The sequence below is a fragment of the Tyto alba genome, unplaced genomic scaffold (assembly GCF_018691265.1).
Source record: "Tyto alba isolate M040663 unplaced genomic scaffold, T.alba_DEE_v4.0 Super-Scaffold_41, whole genome shotgun sequence".
Taxonomy (NCBI): domain Eukaryota; kingdom Metazoa; phylum Chordata; class Aves; order Strigiformes; family Tytonidae; genus Tyto; species Tyto alba.
This window is the reverse complement of record NW_024881317.1, coordinates 11,337,410-11,354,388: the sequence shown is the minus strand read 5'-3', so window position 1 is coordinate 11,354,388 and position 16,979 is coordinate 11,337,410. Positions and strand designations below refer to the sequence as shown.

Below are 16,979 nucleotides of genomic sequence, written 5' to 3'. Positions count from 1 at the left end.
CTTGGCTGGAACATGAGCTACTGCTGAGTGTCTGTGCTAAAAGCCTTGGGAACACACTAGTGTGGCATGTCCTGGCAGCCCTCCTGAGTAGCTGGTGCCTCTGCTTCTGCCCACTTCTTGCACTGTTTCTCCTAGAGATTCAGTCATGCCTCTAGCACATATGTTTCTACACAACAAAGGGTAATTCATCCAGCATAGATGAAGCTGACCAAGCCTTTATTACTTTCCTTTCTTCCCCCAGCACCTTGCTTCAACGGAAATGATCTGTAACATTTTTGTTAGGCTTATTTTAGCAAGCGGCCCTTTGTGAACCAGCCAGCATTCTTAATTGTTTCCTTCTTTAAACAGGAATGAGTATCGAACCCTTCGCCAAGCCATTATTGACATGGTCTTAGCAACAGAAATGACAAAGCACTTTGAGCATGTCAACAAGTTTGTCAACAGCATTAATAAACCCTTGGCAGCGCTAGAAGAAAATGGGGTAAGCGACACTGCAAGTCCTCCTTAAAATGACTAGGCAGGGACTGGGAACCCTTGGCAGTAGGAAATCCTCATCCCCACATGGGTATTCTGAAAAAGTTCATCAGAAACGTGGAGAAAGAGAAACTAGAAATGTGTTTTTCACCTCTGAGTTTGAACACCCTTCTGCTTAACATGGTCATCACACATGTTGAGGGTGAGTGAGACTCACTTGGATCCTACTAATATTGCAGTGCTGTGATGTTGTACTTGGGAACAGAATCTTGATCTGTGTATTTTCCTGTTAAAAATACCATTTTGATGAACCCAGTCACTCCCAGGGAGAGAGTACTAGTGGCAAGACTTGGCATTGTTGTTGGCCATTTCTGCAAAGGAGCCAAGATTTGCCTCAGAACAGAAGCTAAATTACTCCCTCACTTACAATGGGAACTGCTCGTGGTGCAGCATAAGAGCAGGTATATTGACTGCCATATGGCGCATTCACTGAAAACGAGGGCGCTCAGCCTTCAGTGCTGCCTGGCAGCATTCATGGGTTTTCTGTCTCCTTTCTTTAAAAAATCAATTTAATTTGTTACCAATCGAATCAGAGTAGGATAATGAGAAATAAAAACAAATCTTAAAACACTTTCTCACCACCCCTCCCTTCTTCCCGGGCTCAGCTTTGCTCCAGATTTCTCCACCTCCTCCCCTGCAGCGGCACAGGGGGTGAGGGAATGGGGGTTTGTGGTCAGTTCATCACATATTGTCTCTGCCGCTCCTTCCTCCCCAGAGGGAGGACTCCTCATCCTCTTCCCCTGCTCCAGAGTGGGGTCCCTCCCATGGTAGACGGTCCTCCACAAACTTCTCCAACACGAGTCCTTCCCACGGGCTGCAGCTCTTCACAAGCTGCTCTCCCGTATGAGGCCCTGCCGTGGGCTGCAGTCCTCCCAGCAACAGACTGCTCCAGCGTGGGCTTCCCTCAGAGTCCTGGCCTTCTTTAGGCACAGCCATCTGCTCTGGTGTGGGGTCCTCCACGGGCTGTGGGTGGGCATCTGCTCCACCAGTGACCTCTGTGGGCTGCAGGGGAACAGCCTGCCCTCTCACCATGGGCTGCAGGGGAGTCCCTGCTCCAGCACACCTCCCTGCCTCCTTCTTCACTGACCTTGGTGTCTGCATAGGTGTTTCCCTTACATCCCACTCCTCCCTCTGCTGCACAGTTGGTTTTGTTTTGTTTTGTTTTGTTTTTTTCCTTCTTATAAATATGTTACCACAGAGGTGCTACCACCATTGCTGATTGAGTTGGCCTTGTCCAGTGGCAAATCCAACTTGGAGCCAGGGAAGCTTCTAGCAGCTTCTCACAGGAACCACCCCTGTGGCTGCTCCCCTGCTACCAAAACCCCACCACACAAACCCAATACAGTATCATATAGACATAATCAATAGCCATCTGGAACCCCATGGACACAATGAAATTGCCTGTTAAGAACTCATTCTGAAAAACCACACCAGTTTCAATAACAGCTTCAACCAGCAGTTTTGTTGCCAGTAAGAGCAGTGTATAATTTTGTTGGAATGGTTTTTTGCACAGAGAATATTTTCAGAAATGGTTATAATAAAGTTTGCATCAGTAGCAATGTCCTGTAGGAGCTGTAATGGTTTTCTTTCATTTCTTACCATGTTTTTTAGAAAGCTACATTTATGACTGTTGTGTGTAATGGGGGAGATCAGTCTATTTATTATCTGAAGATGGGAGAGGAACAGGTCTTGTTCCTTCACACATCAGAAGCAGACTGGAGCTTAACTGGAGGAGAGCATCTTTGTCCACAGAAGTATATGCTATAATTAGCTTTGTTCTTAGCACCCAGTGATGCTAATGAGAACTCTGTGAATGTGAAGCGAAAGTCGCTATAGGATACTGGTTTTACTGACCAAACTAGGAGAAAATCTGTTAAGTCCTCAGCTGGACAGCCTCTCTGGGTGATTGTAGCAGCATTCAGGTAATGAGGAGAAGAAACATGGAGGAGAACAAGGGAGCTGCTGCTGCTGGGTGTAATGTACCACACTGGCTGACCTTGTGGAGTGTGTAACTCTCTAGGGCACCTGGTCCTGCTGGAGGGCTCTGTACTGGCCTGGCTTGGTGCACAGAGCCCCTCCTCCCAGCCCCAAGAAGTGGGATGCAGCAGTTTTTTGAGGAGCAGCTTCCATCCAAAGAGCCAAACTCCTCTTCTTGCCTATTATGGAGAGCTGAATAGCTGTTGCTGCTGAAGAACGGGGCTTGGACCTGTACAGTCAGATGGTAAAAACAAATACAGTGTCATAAAGAAATCAAACAAAAGTTTAATTCTGCCCTTAAGCCCCAGGGGCTGCAAGGAAATAATCTGCCCCACGAGGCATTTGCGATTCACAGCAAATTCTGCCCAAGAATGGGAAGAATGACAAAGGCTATATAATTTTTATTGAAAACGAGAAGCAAAATGTTTTCCGTCTTTTGGTTGGGAGTTTCTCAGTTCAGCAGGTTCCTATTAAAAGGCCTGTAATATGTGAGTGGGTAAACCAAATCATTTGCTGTGCTTATTACTAGCAGAACAACACTGGCAGATCCTCTTTCAAGTGTGGTTGTATATCTGGTTGCAGCGGCAGTGTGTGTTTCCTGGCCTGGTTTCCAGTCGTGGTGGTGACTCAGTGTAGTGTTTGCAGGCTGAGCTGCCAACCTCGTGTTCCAAATGGGACAGTTCCACTTTTTTTCTTATTTATTATTTTTATACGTATTTGTTCAAGAGCCACGCTGAGAAGCTGCTCTGTTTGTTTCCTTTCTTCTTTTGTTTCATAAACTGAAAAAAATCCTTTCCAGCTCCAGCATCCTTTATCCTCCCATTTCCCTTCATGATGTCACCTAAGCCTATGACAGGAAGCCAACATCTGACATGCAGAGACACCTCTGCACTCTGAGCAGGATGCTGGGACTAAGCACAGTTAGCACATTTTATTCCCAAGACATCCGCATCCAGCAAGTAGAACTGTGCCCTTAGTTTGAACAGATCACAGAAGCGAACATCCTTTCTTGACTCCTGGTGGTTTACTTACTAGGATATTCTCTACTATCCTTAACTGAATGATGTCTAATACTTTTCCATCCTTAATTTCCATGCTTGTGTTTCAGGAGCTTTCCATCACTTTATTTTGGCTTTCTCTTATATAATTTTGCCATGCATTTGGAGATGTATGCACCTCACTGTTTCCTCTGTATCTTCCCTTCCACATATCTAAAAATGAGGGAAAATAATTGCTTTGGGAGTCTCATTTAGGTGAGAACTATGGAGTGGGTGTTTCTGAGCCAGCATACTACCAAATAATCCTTTTTTTATTGTCAGTTTCTTCCTTTAGGAAGAACTTTCTTCCCCACAAGAACTTTCTTCCGAAAAATATGTCCTAATAAAAGGTCAGAATGTTTCTGCTGCTTTGTATCTCCTCTTCATACAAAATACTGCAGGAACTGGTGGCACATTATTATTATTATTATTGTTATTATCATCATCATCATCATCATCATTATAATCATCATCATTATTGCTACTGTTACTTCTTCACTGCTCTGATTATAAACCAAGACCTTATTAGGTGCCAGAGAAGTCTAGTGTATGCTCCTTGCTTCAGAGAGTTTCTCTTCTGCATAGATGGTAGTGTAAATTTCAGTACCTACCCAGCCCTAAAGAGTCAAGTAATAATTTTGTACTTACACGTAATTTTTAAAGATATTTTAGTCCTGAATCTCTGTCCTTTGGTAACTTCATCAGAGCTCCACAGAAAAATAGTTTCTAATCTGGATCATCAGAGCCTTTACCCATATTAGCTGTATACTGGCTCCAAATATAGAGTACTGTTGACGCACGTAAATGTGCCGCCTGGGAACCAAATATAAGCTCTGTGTGGGCTGAAAACTTTTCTAGACTTGCAGAGGAAAGATGAGGCTGTTTGGAAGCATGTTTCTAATATATTGCTTTAATACTGATAGATTCTCAGAAATCAAAATTCCCAGTCATGTCAGAGACTGATGGTCTAACGTGGGTCCAGTGGAAGGGAATGAGGAGCATGCCTGGGAGGCAATGTGGGATCTGACTCTCCTCATAGGAGCAGTGCTGTCAGAATGATTGATGCTCATGCTGATGAGGTTTGCATGCCGAGGATGACCATGCATCTTGGGTCAGTCCTTTTTTTTTAAACCAGCTATTCCACTCTTAATGTACAAGTCTATTAATCCTTGGATTTCAGCAGAGAATTACATTTTTCTGCCTACACAATGCTCATCACTGTGTGTAGTGATGAATGGATCCTCTCCACACTTTGAAGGAGACAGATAAGGCATAGAGGGATTAGATGCCTTGCCCAAAGATGCCCAAGAGATCTGTCACAAAGACAGTGACTGAATCCAGAAACTGGAGTTCAGTGCTAGTTCAGAGAATGTGTGTAACATTCATAATCCCCCTATAAATTCAGTTGGGCATCAAATATGGTAGCCAGTAGCAGGACTGATCCCTGTAGGATCTGATGAGACTATTCCCGAGGCACAAAGCTTTTGAGTAAGTGCACAGAAACCTTGCTAATGGATTCTTTTTAATTCTTAAATGTTACAGAATAATGGTGATGGAGAGTCAATCAAAAGTGTTCTCACGTCTCCTGAAAACCGTATTCTTATCAAACGCATGTTGATAAAGTGTGCTGACATTTCCAATCCATGCAGACCCATAGAGCAGTGTATAGAGTGGGCTGGACGCATCTCTGAGGAGTACTTTGCACAGGTAAGGCAGCTAAAATGGGCTGCTGAAATTCCAGGTGAGCATCTATTTAAAAGGGAAGAGAAGGGTGCATGTACTGCCAGTGTCCCAGAACATCCAAGGCTAAATTACATAATGCCAAAAATAGAAACTTTTTAATTTTAAATGATTGCACATGCTGATGCAAGCCTAGATTCCTTCAGACAGACAAAAATTGACATCTATTGTGCAGTTTTTGAAAAATTTAAGTTTTCAAGTTGTTCAGTTTGGAGCTGGGCTTTATGAGTTTTGCCTGCAAATGCATTCCCATCACAAGAGGCAGAGGAAGGGTGCCTTCTGTGTACGTACATGTGGGCTATGCCTCAAGAATTGGATCATCAGGTCCTAGTGTTAGCATGGGAACAGCACTCACTCCAAGAAATGCTGTAAGACCTTAGCACACTGTGCTGAAGAAGTTTTAGGAAGATGAGGAAAAGGAGAAGGCAGGGTCATTATTGCATATGACAGACCAAATACTGCAACTGGGGCTTGGTACCTCAAGGGGGAAAAAAAGAGGATAAAAAAGATATTTTGCTATCTCTGGGTTGTACAGATTGTTGCTTCCATAAGAGATTGAAAATGGTTGAGCATCTTTTAGGTCTGAAGCAGTCATAAATTAATCAGTAATGTGTGAAGTTACTTAGGGTCAGCTTTGTGTGTAGATGCAGAAGGTAAATTTATCACTTTGTGGGAAACACTGAAAGGCACTATTCATCTGCTGTTTCGCTGAAACCTAGACGAGTAGGTGCTTAAGATTAAATCGCTGCTGCTTCAGATTTATTCAGGTTCCTCTGTTTATTTAGCAGTTGCATGCTCTAGTCAGTGCCAAACAATCAACTGCTAAAAGAAGCCCATGAACAGAGTGTGTATTAGATGAATAATCACAAGAGTGTTTTTTGCAGACTGATGAAGAAAAGAGGCAAGGTTTACCTGTTGTGATGCCAGTTTTTGACAGAAATACCTGCAGCATCCCCAAATCCCAAATATCATTCATTGATTACTTCATTACTGATATGTTTGATGCCTGGGATGGTAAGCAAAGCTCTGCTACATTTCCTGACAATAACTATTTTGTGAACATTTGAAACTACTGTGATATAAAATTGCTTTCTCATGGCTCCTAAAGAAAGGGGAAGAAAAGGGAAGATTTCTGCAGTTCAAGTCAGTTTAATAACTTCATTATTGCTTAAAAGTATTTTGATACTGCTACAAGCCAATCTCAGGGCTTCTCTTTAATATATTATATTCAAGCAATGTTTAACTTTCTTCATTTAAAACTTGCTCCTCTATAAATGGCAAATAGAACATATTCTCTTTGATAGCACTTTGGGCATAGTCCTTTTGTCCACATTAGTATCAGCCATTTTTCAAGACAAATTTCTACAGTCTGGAAACTGCTTGGGGGAGCAGCTGTATCTTTCCAAGTGCTGCCTCCATGGTAAAAGTGGTCAGAAATGTGACTCTCTTGAATGCCAGATCATGACATGTGACTGAGGTTTCATGAAGTAGAATAATTACAAGCATAATTAGCTATGCCCCTCCTGGAAAACTGGGTCCCTTTGCTGGGACTTGCAATACCAGTGTTAAGTAGACTTACAGAACTGTTCTCAGTGGCCTGAGTGATACATGAGTGGTGAGAACTATACAGCCAAAACCATTTCAAGTATCAGTATGACGGAACTAAGCTTTCCTACTTAACACAGTTGAACAGACATTTCAAAATATATTTAAGCAGACAGAATACTGTGACTCTTTCAATTCAGCAAACTAAATACACTCTACTCTTTTTTCCCTAGCATTTGCAGACCTGCCAAATTTGATGCAGCATCTGGATAATAACTTTAAATACTGGAAAGGGCTAGATGAAAGGAAGCTGCGGAGCCTTCGACCACCACCAGAATAGCAATTAGACCATGGTGTGTAATTTACTAACCAGATGAATATTTATTCAAGCTCACTTTTATTCATGTGATTTGAGATTTGTTTTGGTCTCTTCAGTATTACAGTAAGGCTAGCCCATGCGCTTGGGGAACTTTCAAATTCAAGAGAACATGAGGTCAGCAGTTGACTTCCACAAACTACCATGTGTGGACTCCAATGAAATAAGCCTACCAAGTGGAATTACACTGGATTGCTGCAGTACTTGTACTGAAGAGGGTTTATTAGTGAACATTTTTTTGTGATATCTTCCTTACCAGTATGTGAAGGTGGAAGACCTTGAAGAATCCTCATAAAAAGGACATTCACTAGAAGATTTTGCTTAATCCTCAATCCTGCAAGTGAAAAAAAAATATCTATTAATAGAGACTCACAGCTTTTATGAGAAAGCTACATGCTTTTTATAAGCACTTAAGACAGTTATGTAGAACAATCAGACATTCAAAATGCAACTCTCTAAGAAGGAATTTTTGATCTATGAAAAATAGATGTACTCTATTTTTTCACATCACAGAAGGTGCAATCATTCACTTCTGAGCACTACTGAAAGTGAGTTCTCTTTAAGAAATTTAGTAGCAAATGTAAAAAATAACAAGAATTTTTGAGGTTGATCGTTAGCATCTATGATTAAAATGATACGTTTTATTTATTTTGTTAGATGTTCAATATTTTCTATGAATTTATAAATACTTAAAAGCCAAAGCCAACTTTAGATGCATTACAAATTTACATGATTCATACTCATTAATATACATTTATTTGATGTACAGACCTTTTATTTTCATAATGCAAATACAAAATACTATACAATGATACATTTTTATTGCACTGTAAGGATAGATGTGTATGTTTAAATATTGTCTGATTTATGTTAATTAAAATAAGTTTTATTGAAAAGGTCTCACTTGAGAATAGTAGAATAAACAAGAAATGTATCCTGTCTGAGCACCAGAACTGCAGTAGTTCTCCCACAAACCAGTTACAACCATCTGATCTTCCCTTGGCTACAAAAATATTATGTTGGAATTTTTTGTTTCTCCCATGAAATTTTATGACTGAATTCCTTGTCAAAGTCTGCCTTATTTTATATAGTATTTCTACCAAGCATTCCACAGCATATATGAAGAGGTAATACTAAACATCTAATGAATTTCAACATTTTATAGCCTATGTATTTTCTTCTGCCATGAAGGAAACAGAACATAAAACCACCAACAAAAACCTTTAACTCAAGAAGTTTGTAAAGGCTGTGTACCTTCACAATTTGAATGAAACCTTCATAGCAAACACCAGAAAATAATAAAATGTATATTTTAAGAAGTGTCAAAGTCCTAGCCATTTCATTTGAATCATATATTTACTTTGTAGTTTGCAGACTAACAGATACATGAAATTCTTTTAAAAATAACTAAGATACTTGCTGTCTGGGAAAGGGAAGAGTTGAGGGGGTTGGACTGGTATAAGCATGATGAAAGGTGGTATACAGCTGTGAAGCCCCTGCATTTCTGGCCTGTCCTTGCCAAGCCCATCAAACCTTTGTGTGCCCTTGAACAAGTCTCTTCACAGCTAAAAGCAGTGCCACGCTGTATTCCACTTGAAGGACTAGAAGAGTATCCTGTCAGCCTGCCCACCAGGCAGAAAGGCACTCCAAAAGCACTGAAGGAATCGCTGACTATTGTCAGTGCAGAGGCAATTGACTTTAGAGACATTCTGAACCATTCCTGAAGAAGCACAAGCATGGGAAAGATGGCTGATGGAGCAGCAGTAGGAACCTTAAAGCAGGTAAGAAGGGAACTGGTGACCACTCCAGGTGTTACCTGTTTCTGTGTTTCTCCTTCATCTCCAGGCCAGTGAGACTCATGGGCCACCACCATTTGTAGCTCACTACTGTTCATGTTTGTGTCATGCCTTTCTGGGCCACTGCTGCTCTTACCCTGCTTGTGTGCTCTACCTTCCTACATAGAATTTGGGTCATATGCTGTCAGGGCAGGAAAGTCCCTTTCGTAATTTCTCTCAGTCCATCAATGTGTGTATATAGCCTAAGCTGGTGGAGCTCAGATCCTGCCTAGGAGTGCCCAGACCATGCTGCTGTCTCACTGACAATAGCAGGACAGAGGGCATGAGTCCTTGTCCATCTTCCAGGGGTTCTATAATCAATAATGAAAGAGCAAATATATTTCCATTGAAGGCTAAAAAACCCCAAGTATCCTATTTTCACAGGGAATGTACAAAGAGAGGGAGAGTTGGCTGACAGATACATATTTTTCCTGGCAATATTACACTGTTTCCCTATACATGCACCTATCATAATCAGCTGTAATTTGCCACCTGGTGTTAATCTCTTCTATTGCATGCAGGCTCCTGTGCCTAGTTCAAGGAAAAGCTACTCTGGCTCCATTAGAGGGAAGCTGCATCACACCATCAATATCTCCTCCACTTACCTGCTGCAATGAGGATAAGAGAGGAAAAGTAACAGCATATGGGCCCAGACAATGTCTGCAGGAAGGGGGTAAAAATACTACTTAATAAGCATAGTTAATATTCTGTATTATATTAATGAATGGTAAAAGTAGTTAATTTAATCCACTATAAAAATGCCTGATGCATCATCACTGAAAAGATGTGATCAATAAGATTAATTCCCTGAAATTCACACTGCATCTTTAATGACATTACTTGGAGTGTAGACCTGTGCAGGTCAGCCCTCTGTATCAGCCAGATTTATGTCCATATTGATGTACAATAATTTCACTTAACATAAAACACTGATTTGCAGTCATTGAATGCAGCTCTGTTCATTCTGTTGTCCCATCTAAGTCTCTCTGTTGCCAGGAACAGATTATAATTAAGGTCTGGAACCACCATGCCTGATCCTCACCTAAGATCTGTTCCCACTGAGCTTCTCTCTACAACCCACACTGCTTCAGCCTCCTGTGCCGTGCAAAGCTGTGCAGGTTCAGTGGGGGCGATTCCAGGCTGCTGCCCATGCAGCAGGAAGGGCCTTGCCGTGGAGCAGTAATAGCTCTAATGAGATATTCATCACTCCAGGATCCAGATGTCTTTGGATCCCATTGCAAATCCTTCAGCCATTCCAGATCCCCTTCCTTTCTTCTCCAAGATTACATAGCAACATCACATGCTCTGTGCTCTGGACCTTTTCCAGTTTAGTATCTCTTCCCATGCTTTTTGAACTGCCACTCAGTGATGGAGCTCTGCTTGGGGCAGAAACCATGGCTTTACTGATGGTCCTTCACTGTGCAAGGGAGAACACTGGAATAAACTGAAAGAATATGATTGCAGTTATTCCCAATTTCAGACATTTCTTATACAGTATCTGCACTTCTCATTTTTTCTTGCTTTAATGCTAATACAAGGGTAAATTACAATATAGACGTGGTAAAGGAGAGGTCCTTTATGCACCTCTGGAGTTTTAATCTTAAAGCTTTGAGCTTTGTGTTTTAAAACTGAATAAGGTTCATAAATTCAGGATTAAATGACACATTCAGAATGATTTGGTCAATTTTCCATGCTGCATATTTTCAATCAGGTAATACTGCTGCTAAGCCTGAGTATCACTTTAGTTGCTTCCAGGTGAGTCTGAACTATTATGATCTGATAAGAAAAATGTGGGCTCCTCAGCAAATTGCCTGAGATTAATATCTTGGTCCCTTCGAGGGATAGGTATGAAATTCTTATAAAAGGAGAAATCAGACAGGTGTTGTGCACAGCTACCTTGTCTCAGGTCTGAAGATGGCTTTCATACTACAGTTTTCCCAATGGCTATATATAAATTAAAAATCACCTGAAATGGGATGAATGCCTTAGTTTTTGTTGCAGAGCTTTTTGCTGTGGCTGTCTCTGCTTGTCTCAGTAGAGACATCATTGATATGACACTTAAGAAAATGTGTCATGAACATGAAGGAACTGAAGCAATGACAAATCCATTCCTACATAAAAGAGAAGAAAGGATAATAAAATTAAATATTTACTAATCCCTCACAGGATGCCTAGAAACAGCACAGGGAAACTCTAGGCAGTTGTGCCCTTCTGTGAGACCAGAAGGGTTTGAGTCATGACTCTGCATGGAGCACTTTGAAATGAAGTCTCAGAGCTATTCACAAGCTTCAGAACAAATAATCTCTCTGCTGACGTGTGCCATCATGCCTCCAAGGTACAGTGGTCCCAGGGGTGCTCGTTAAATGATAGCAGGACGGATTGCATTTCATCCTGACATGATGCTTGGATGCAGAAAATGAGCTTTTAAATTACTGCCATGTCCCTGTGCAGCCTGTACCGCTGGTTAAGAACAAAGGGGATGTCCAGATGCTTCAGCTAGTTTTTGTTCTGCTGAAGCTGTGGCTCTGTGGGCAAAGGACTTCTGTGTTGTAACTCCACTGAATGCTTTCTCTCAGCACCTGGTTTGAATGTTACCAGGGCATGTTTTCCTTTTTTCCCCTTGTTTAGCATCTTTAAGAATCTCCTCACATACTTCCCACACAAACCTCAGTGAACGTAGTTTTGCAAGGCCTGCAAAGCTATGTGTTAGCAGCCTCTTTAACAAGCAAGGCAACTGAGTTAGAAAAGGCCACAGGACCCAGAGCCACTAAGCATAATGAGTTTGAGGCTTCTAAACACCTTTGAAGACCTGAACCTTCAAGCCCTCCCTGTGATTTAACAATGAGTCTTTCTCAGGCCAGGAAACAGTCTTCTGGTCTTCTGTTGTTTCACTTCTTCCCTATCCAAATCTCTGTCTTCCATTTTAGTTCTGATCCCAGTTGCTAGGAGTCCTTCACTTCCACTGGCTGTGCATTTCCCTCAAACACACAGCCATAATGCTGGGACAAAATCCTGCCTTTCAAACCGACTCTTGCTGCTTACCACAAGAAAACTTTTGCCACGAGAAAATCTTTTTCTGATTCAAGTTAAAGTGAGCCTGGAAAAATACCCTATAATGGCTGAAAGCCTTACACTGGTATCCACAGGCAGAAGGAGAACGCAAACATAGTTAAATAAAACAGCTTGTGAGCACTGCATTACTACTGCATACAGTGTGAATGTATGCAAGGTCTTTTATATCATATTCCTACATGCAAATTGAAGTTCAGGAGTGCTAGCAGGCACCTCTGCTTTTGAGGTTATGTTAGCAAATACAAGCAGCTGTGGACACTTGCTGAAACTTGAATCTCTTTTCTTGGTTTGCTTGCTCCCCCCCTCGAGTGGCAAGAGTCATTACTAGAGCTAAGCTACATTCAGCCCATGGTAATTAACAGAAGTTACTTTATCCTTTAATCACACACATTTCTCTTGAGGTAGTGAAATGGCACAGCAACACACTTAGAGAGGAAGTGAAAAAGGTGATTGCCTGGTTTTGAAATGAAAGGAGGAATTTAGCCAGTGCATAATTATTCAAGTGAAAAGTTGGTCCTGTCTGTCTTTAATATTCCAAAGTGGTATTTGATGTAAATCCTTCCCCAGAGTTCATTACATTAGCTCTTAGCTCAACCTGAGCACACGGAGTGCCAAGTTCAGCATGCAGAGTGTTTTATAACCAAGTAGAATGACGTCATCCTAGTGATCCTGCAGCTCCCTAGTTCCTTGGGAGGAGGTACGGCTTTGTCTTCAGCCTGAAGATGAAATGGAGTATGTTTGATGAAATCCCCTTGGTATTTGCAGTGTGGAATGTGTGAGGAATATTGCTTTGCACCTCCAGCAATAACTGCCCCTTTTTGCCTAAAAAAAAAAAAAAAAAGTTACTTTGCTGGTAATATTTTTCTGTACAGAAAATGAAAATTTTCCTTTACAGATCCCTAGGTGCTTTACAAGAAGACCCACTGAGCCCTTTTGCAGGTGGGTAAAACAAGTTGCAGGGAAGCACACTGGCTTGTCAGCATCCACGCCATGGCAAACCCTGGCCTAGTCCAGGCTGCTGCTGAGGGCTCTGGGTTGAACCATGCTGATTTTCAAAAAAAGTGGGAAGAGAAATTTAGAAAGCAGGTGCTTGCATAATGGTTTGTCACTGCTGCTTTACAGAGATTCTGGGCAGAGCTCCCGAGAAGCCAGAAATCCATCCTCCCTCCCCATTTTGTCCTGACCTCAGTGAGACTTGCGGGAGTGTCGAATGCCATCGGCGTGTGCACACAGAGTCCCAGCGCCTGTCCCCAGCAGTGGGTGGTGCCAGCTATTTCAGATGCTGTTTACCGTAAGTAAGAAAGACTGCAATGATATAGCATGAATGTAAGTGCTAAGAAACAGGCAAGATGCCCAGCCACCCCACCGAGACTGGGCTGGGAACAGCATGCATAACGTCAGCCACAGCTTTTGGGGATAGTTAGGGAGAAAGACTCCAATTGCATGAATAGGCAGTTTTCAGGACATCATGAAAGCAGAATGAAAGTCTCCTCACCATACAACCAAGCCCTGAAAGTGAGCAGCCTCTCCCAGCCCCTGAAAATCCATGCTGGCAGGCTCAGTGCAAATATGCTGTCCCCTGTTATGACAAATGTCTGACAAGCCAAGGTCAGAAAACAGAAAGTTTTAGCTGCTCTGTCATGCCAAGAACAAAAAAAGAAAACAAAAAGCCTTGTTTTAAAATAAGCTGTTTTAAATAAACAAGTGTTCTTTGAACCACACCATAGTACATACCTAACAATATTTGTTAAGTAAATATCAGTGACATGTTTAAGTCTGGATCAGTATGTATTAGCAAAGCGGTATGCATGTTGCTTTTGTTGTAACAAGAGTCAACAGTGTTTCTAGAAGGTGGTCTGAAAAAAGGGATTTTGGGTTTTTTTTTCCCCTACTTAGCATCCCACAGAGAAACATCTGCCCACCAGTAGCCCACTTCAGGACTTCTAAGTAAAAAACCTTCCCAATGCACTGCTTTTGGTGAATTTATACTTTACTTTCATTGGCTTAGGTCAGTTCATAATCTGCATTTTAGGTGTTATTTTTTACCCATGGATCCACCTCTTAGGTCATCTTGGCTTTCTGAAGGAAGTCTTCCCTGAGACTGGTTGCAAATACGTGGTCACATTATTATAGTCTGTACCTCAAATGCCACAGTGCCACGGCTGAGCAAAGTTCAGACCTATTCCCACCTCTTCTGATGAGCTGCTCCCTGAGCTTAGACTTTCTTCAGTTTGATACCAGTGCTGTATGCACAGAGAGCCCCCCTGCACCGGCCCGCTCCTCACAGCTTCGCAGCTGAGCTGACCCAGTGGCAGCCATATGGCAAAAGCCACTGAGGGACCAAGAGGGCACCACACAGCCTAAAAGCCAATGGTTGCTTTTCTGTGTGCAGCAAGAGAAGAAAGTACTATCAATTTCTAATTTAAACAGACCTTTGAATATGTCTTTGTATTTTTGTCTGTCTATCCTTTGACCTTGTGGCTTATTTAACTCTTTTAAGAGCCAGAAATTAACTCTAGGGTTAATGCACAGACAGAGGAATGCAGAGCAAGAGAACAGGTTGTAACAGTGATGATGCTGAATTTTAAATTCTCCACCAGGCACAAAGGTTTTCCTTTACATCTGACAGGCTGTGAGGAAGTCAGACTGCTTCTGAAGTGTCCTTTCTTGTATGTCAATACATGTGCTGTCTTTGGGCATGCTCAGAAATTTTGGGCTTAATAAATCATCACTGTAGACCATGTACTTCCATGTATGGGAAGTGACGTGACTTTTTCTCCCTGCCTTTGTGGGGTGTTGGAGATGAGGAAGGGTCATGCTCTGTGGGACCCGAGGGGGAAGAACTGAAGTTCATAAATGAGGCTTGAGCTACCCCAAAGTCAGGCCATTGAAGTCACAGTGAGGCTGTGCAGGCAAAAATGACAGCCAGGCTTTTATCTGTGTGCCATGGCATCGCAGGTCGATACTATGACTTCTTTCTCTTCTTTAAAGCTTTCATGTCAGAGAAATCAAAGCCCCCTACCTCCCCTTCCCAAATTGCCTCCAGTTAATAATAGCACGAACAGTAGTTAGCCCAGGTTTCAAAGAGACTTTGATGAGATATTGCTCTTTGATAAGCCATTTCAAGGGCAGGAGGCAAAGTGTTTACTTTGCTTGGAAGAGGAGTCTGATGAGCAATTTGCTTTTCTGTTGCTGAGGCCAAGCAAAGCTTTGTTACCTCCAGAATACAGAGACTGCAGAGGTGGTTTATGGCTACTGCTCTTTATGTCTGGCTATTTCTTTGCCTTGTGCAAGAAAAAGTTATGAATGAAGCCCAGCAGCCTGTCCTTACCTGTGACAGCTGCCTCTGCGCTGAGCCTTAGCACCATCCACTCCCCAGCTTTCTCTCCCATGGCTGTTTTTCCAGCCTTTGGCTGTCCTGGGAGGCCCTGAGGAATTTAGGTGTACAGTGAAACCCAGGAGTGCAGCTGGCCCAGAGGAGAGAGCAAGCTGCAGCTTTATGAATAGCTGAGCCCTCCTAACCATGCACTGCAGCAGAAAGGGGCAAACACGCAAATAAGGCTTTGGGTTGGGCTGGCCAGCCTGGCTGGTGGTGAGCCAACCTATAAGACATGAAATGATTTAGTCTGAGGATACTGAAGCTCTCCCAAAGCCTAGGCCCATACTAAACGCACCAGATGCTTTCCTGGAGGCAGGAAAAGCCACACCAAAGGAGTGAACACAAGCTACTGACTCTTGCTACAGGAAAGCTTTACAAACACAGATTATAGATGGCAAGGCTATTCAGTGTTCATATTATTACAGAGGACATGAAATATATCTGACTCATTGCACAGGCGCAATAAATAGGTTTACTCCAGCAGCCTAGCTGCACCTTTCAGGTCAGCATGGGAGTAGGACAAGGCAGGAGGTGTTGGGGTGCCCCCCACGCATTTTCCTGACCATGCAACTTTCCAACACTGTAGATGGACCATAAGGAATTTTGTTTAGAGATTGAGAGAAAACTTGAGTGTATTCAACTGGCTGCAAGATACCTCCAAATAGCACAACTCCACCATGCTGATTTTGGCCCAGCCCAGCCTGGATGGTGGGAGTCCATGCAGATGGATTTGGGAGCTGCAGACCACCTGCCCCAGGGGTTGAGATAACCCAGCAGCTTTGTCACAGCCCAAACCCCATGGCTGCTGCAGCCATGGCTCTCATTCCGCCGTGCCAGTGGTGCCCACAGCAAGGCCCAGGGGAAGGAAATCACTCGCCAGGCCCAGTCACAGGATGTTATTCACATGCTTGAATCTGCAGGATCAAGCACTTGTTGTCGGAAGGAGCCAGGCAAGACAAGCAGGTGTTGCACAAGATGCTGGCGTTTGGGAGCGGGCTGCGAAAGGCAACAAGTGAGCTACAGACAGACATCGCTGGAAAAAAAAACATTCCTTTGCCCGGCCGAGGGTCAGGTAGGCAGCAGTACGTGCTGCACTGGGGCTCAGGCAATTACTTCTCGGTGAAAATGCCGCGTTACTGAGGCCGGGCCGGGCCCTCGGGTCAGCTCGGCTCGGTGGGAGTTTCTGTGCTGTCCCGAACCAGCCGCCATTTCCCCCGGGACAGGCGGCAGGAGGGCTCACGACCGCCCTGCCACGCGTGTCCGGCGGGCACCGCGCCGGCACGGAGCTCCCACCCCGGGTAAAACGCGAGTCGTCTCCCCCCACCCGAGCCTACTGCGGGACCCGCCCGGCTGTAAGGTCATGTTTATTCAAGCCAAGAAGGCGCCGGTCCCCGCCCGGCGGCAAGCGCCCGCGCGCCCGGGCAGGAAGCGGCTCTGGGCGGCCCCTCCGGGGCGGGGCGGGGGCTGGGTCCCGGCCCGCAGGA

General features: G+C 43.4%; 1 protein-coding gene across 7 annotated transcripts in view; it reads left to right on the top strand.

Moving 5' to 3' along the window:
- Window positions 1-16,979, top strand: part of PDE8A (phosphodiesterase 8A) — a 142,739-nt gene that overhangs the window by 121,773 nt on the left and 3,987 nt on the right. For 5 of the 7 annotated variants that reach the window (XM_042803762.1, XM_042803761.1, XM_042803757.1 and 2 more), the window contains exons 19-25: window positions 349-481; window positions 5,091-5,255; window positions 6,173-6,302; window positions 7,067-8,990; window positions 9,566-9,717; window positions 13,239-13,407; window positions 16,416-16,567. In XM_042803762.1, the coding sequence (XP_042659696.1) occupies window positions 349-481; window positions 5,091-5,255; window positions 6,173-6,302; window positions 7,067-7,173 (535 nt within the window). In that variant the 3' untranslated portion in view covers window positions 7,174-8,990; window positions 9,566-9,717; window positions 13,239-13,407; window positions 16,416-16,567. Of the gene's footprint in view, window positions 1-348; window positions 482-5,090; window positions 5,256-6,172; window positions 6,303-7,066; window positions 8,991-9,565; window positions 9,718-13,011; window positions 13,056-13,238; window positions 13,408-16,415; window positions 16,568-16,979 lie in introns of all 7 variants that reach the window. The other 2 variants (XM_042803758.1, XM_042803759.1) reach the window with 2 other exon arrangements.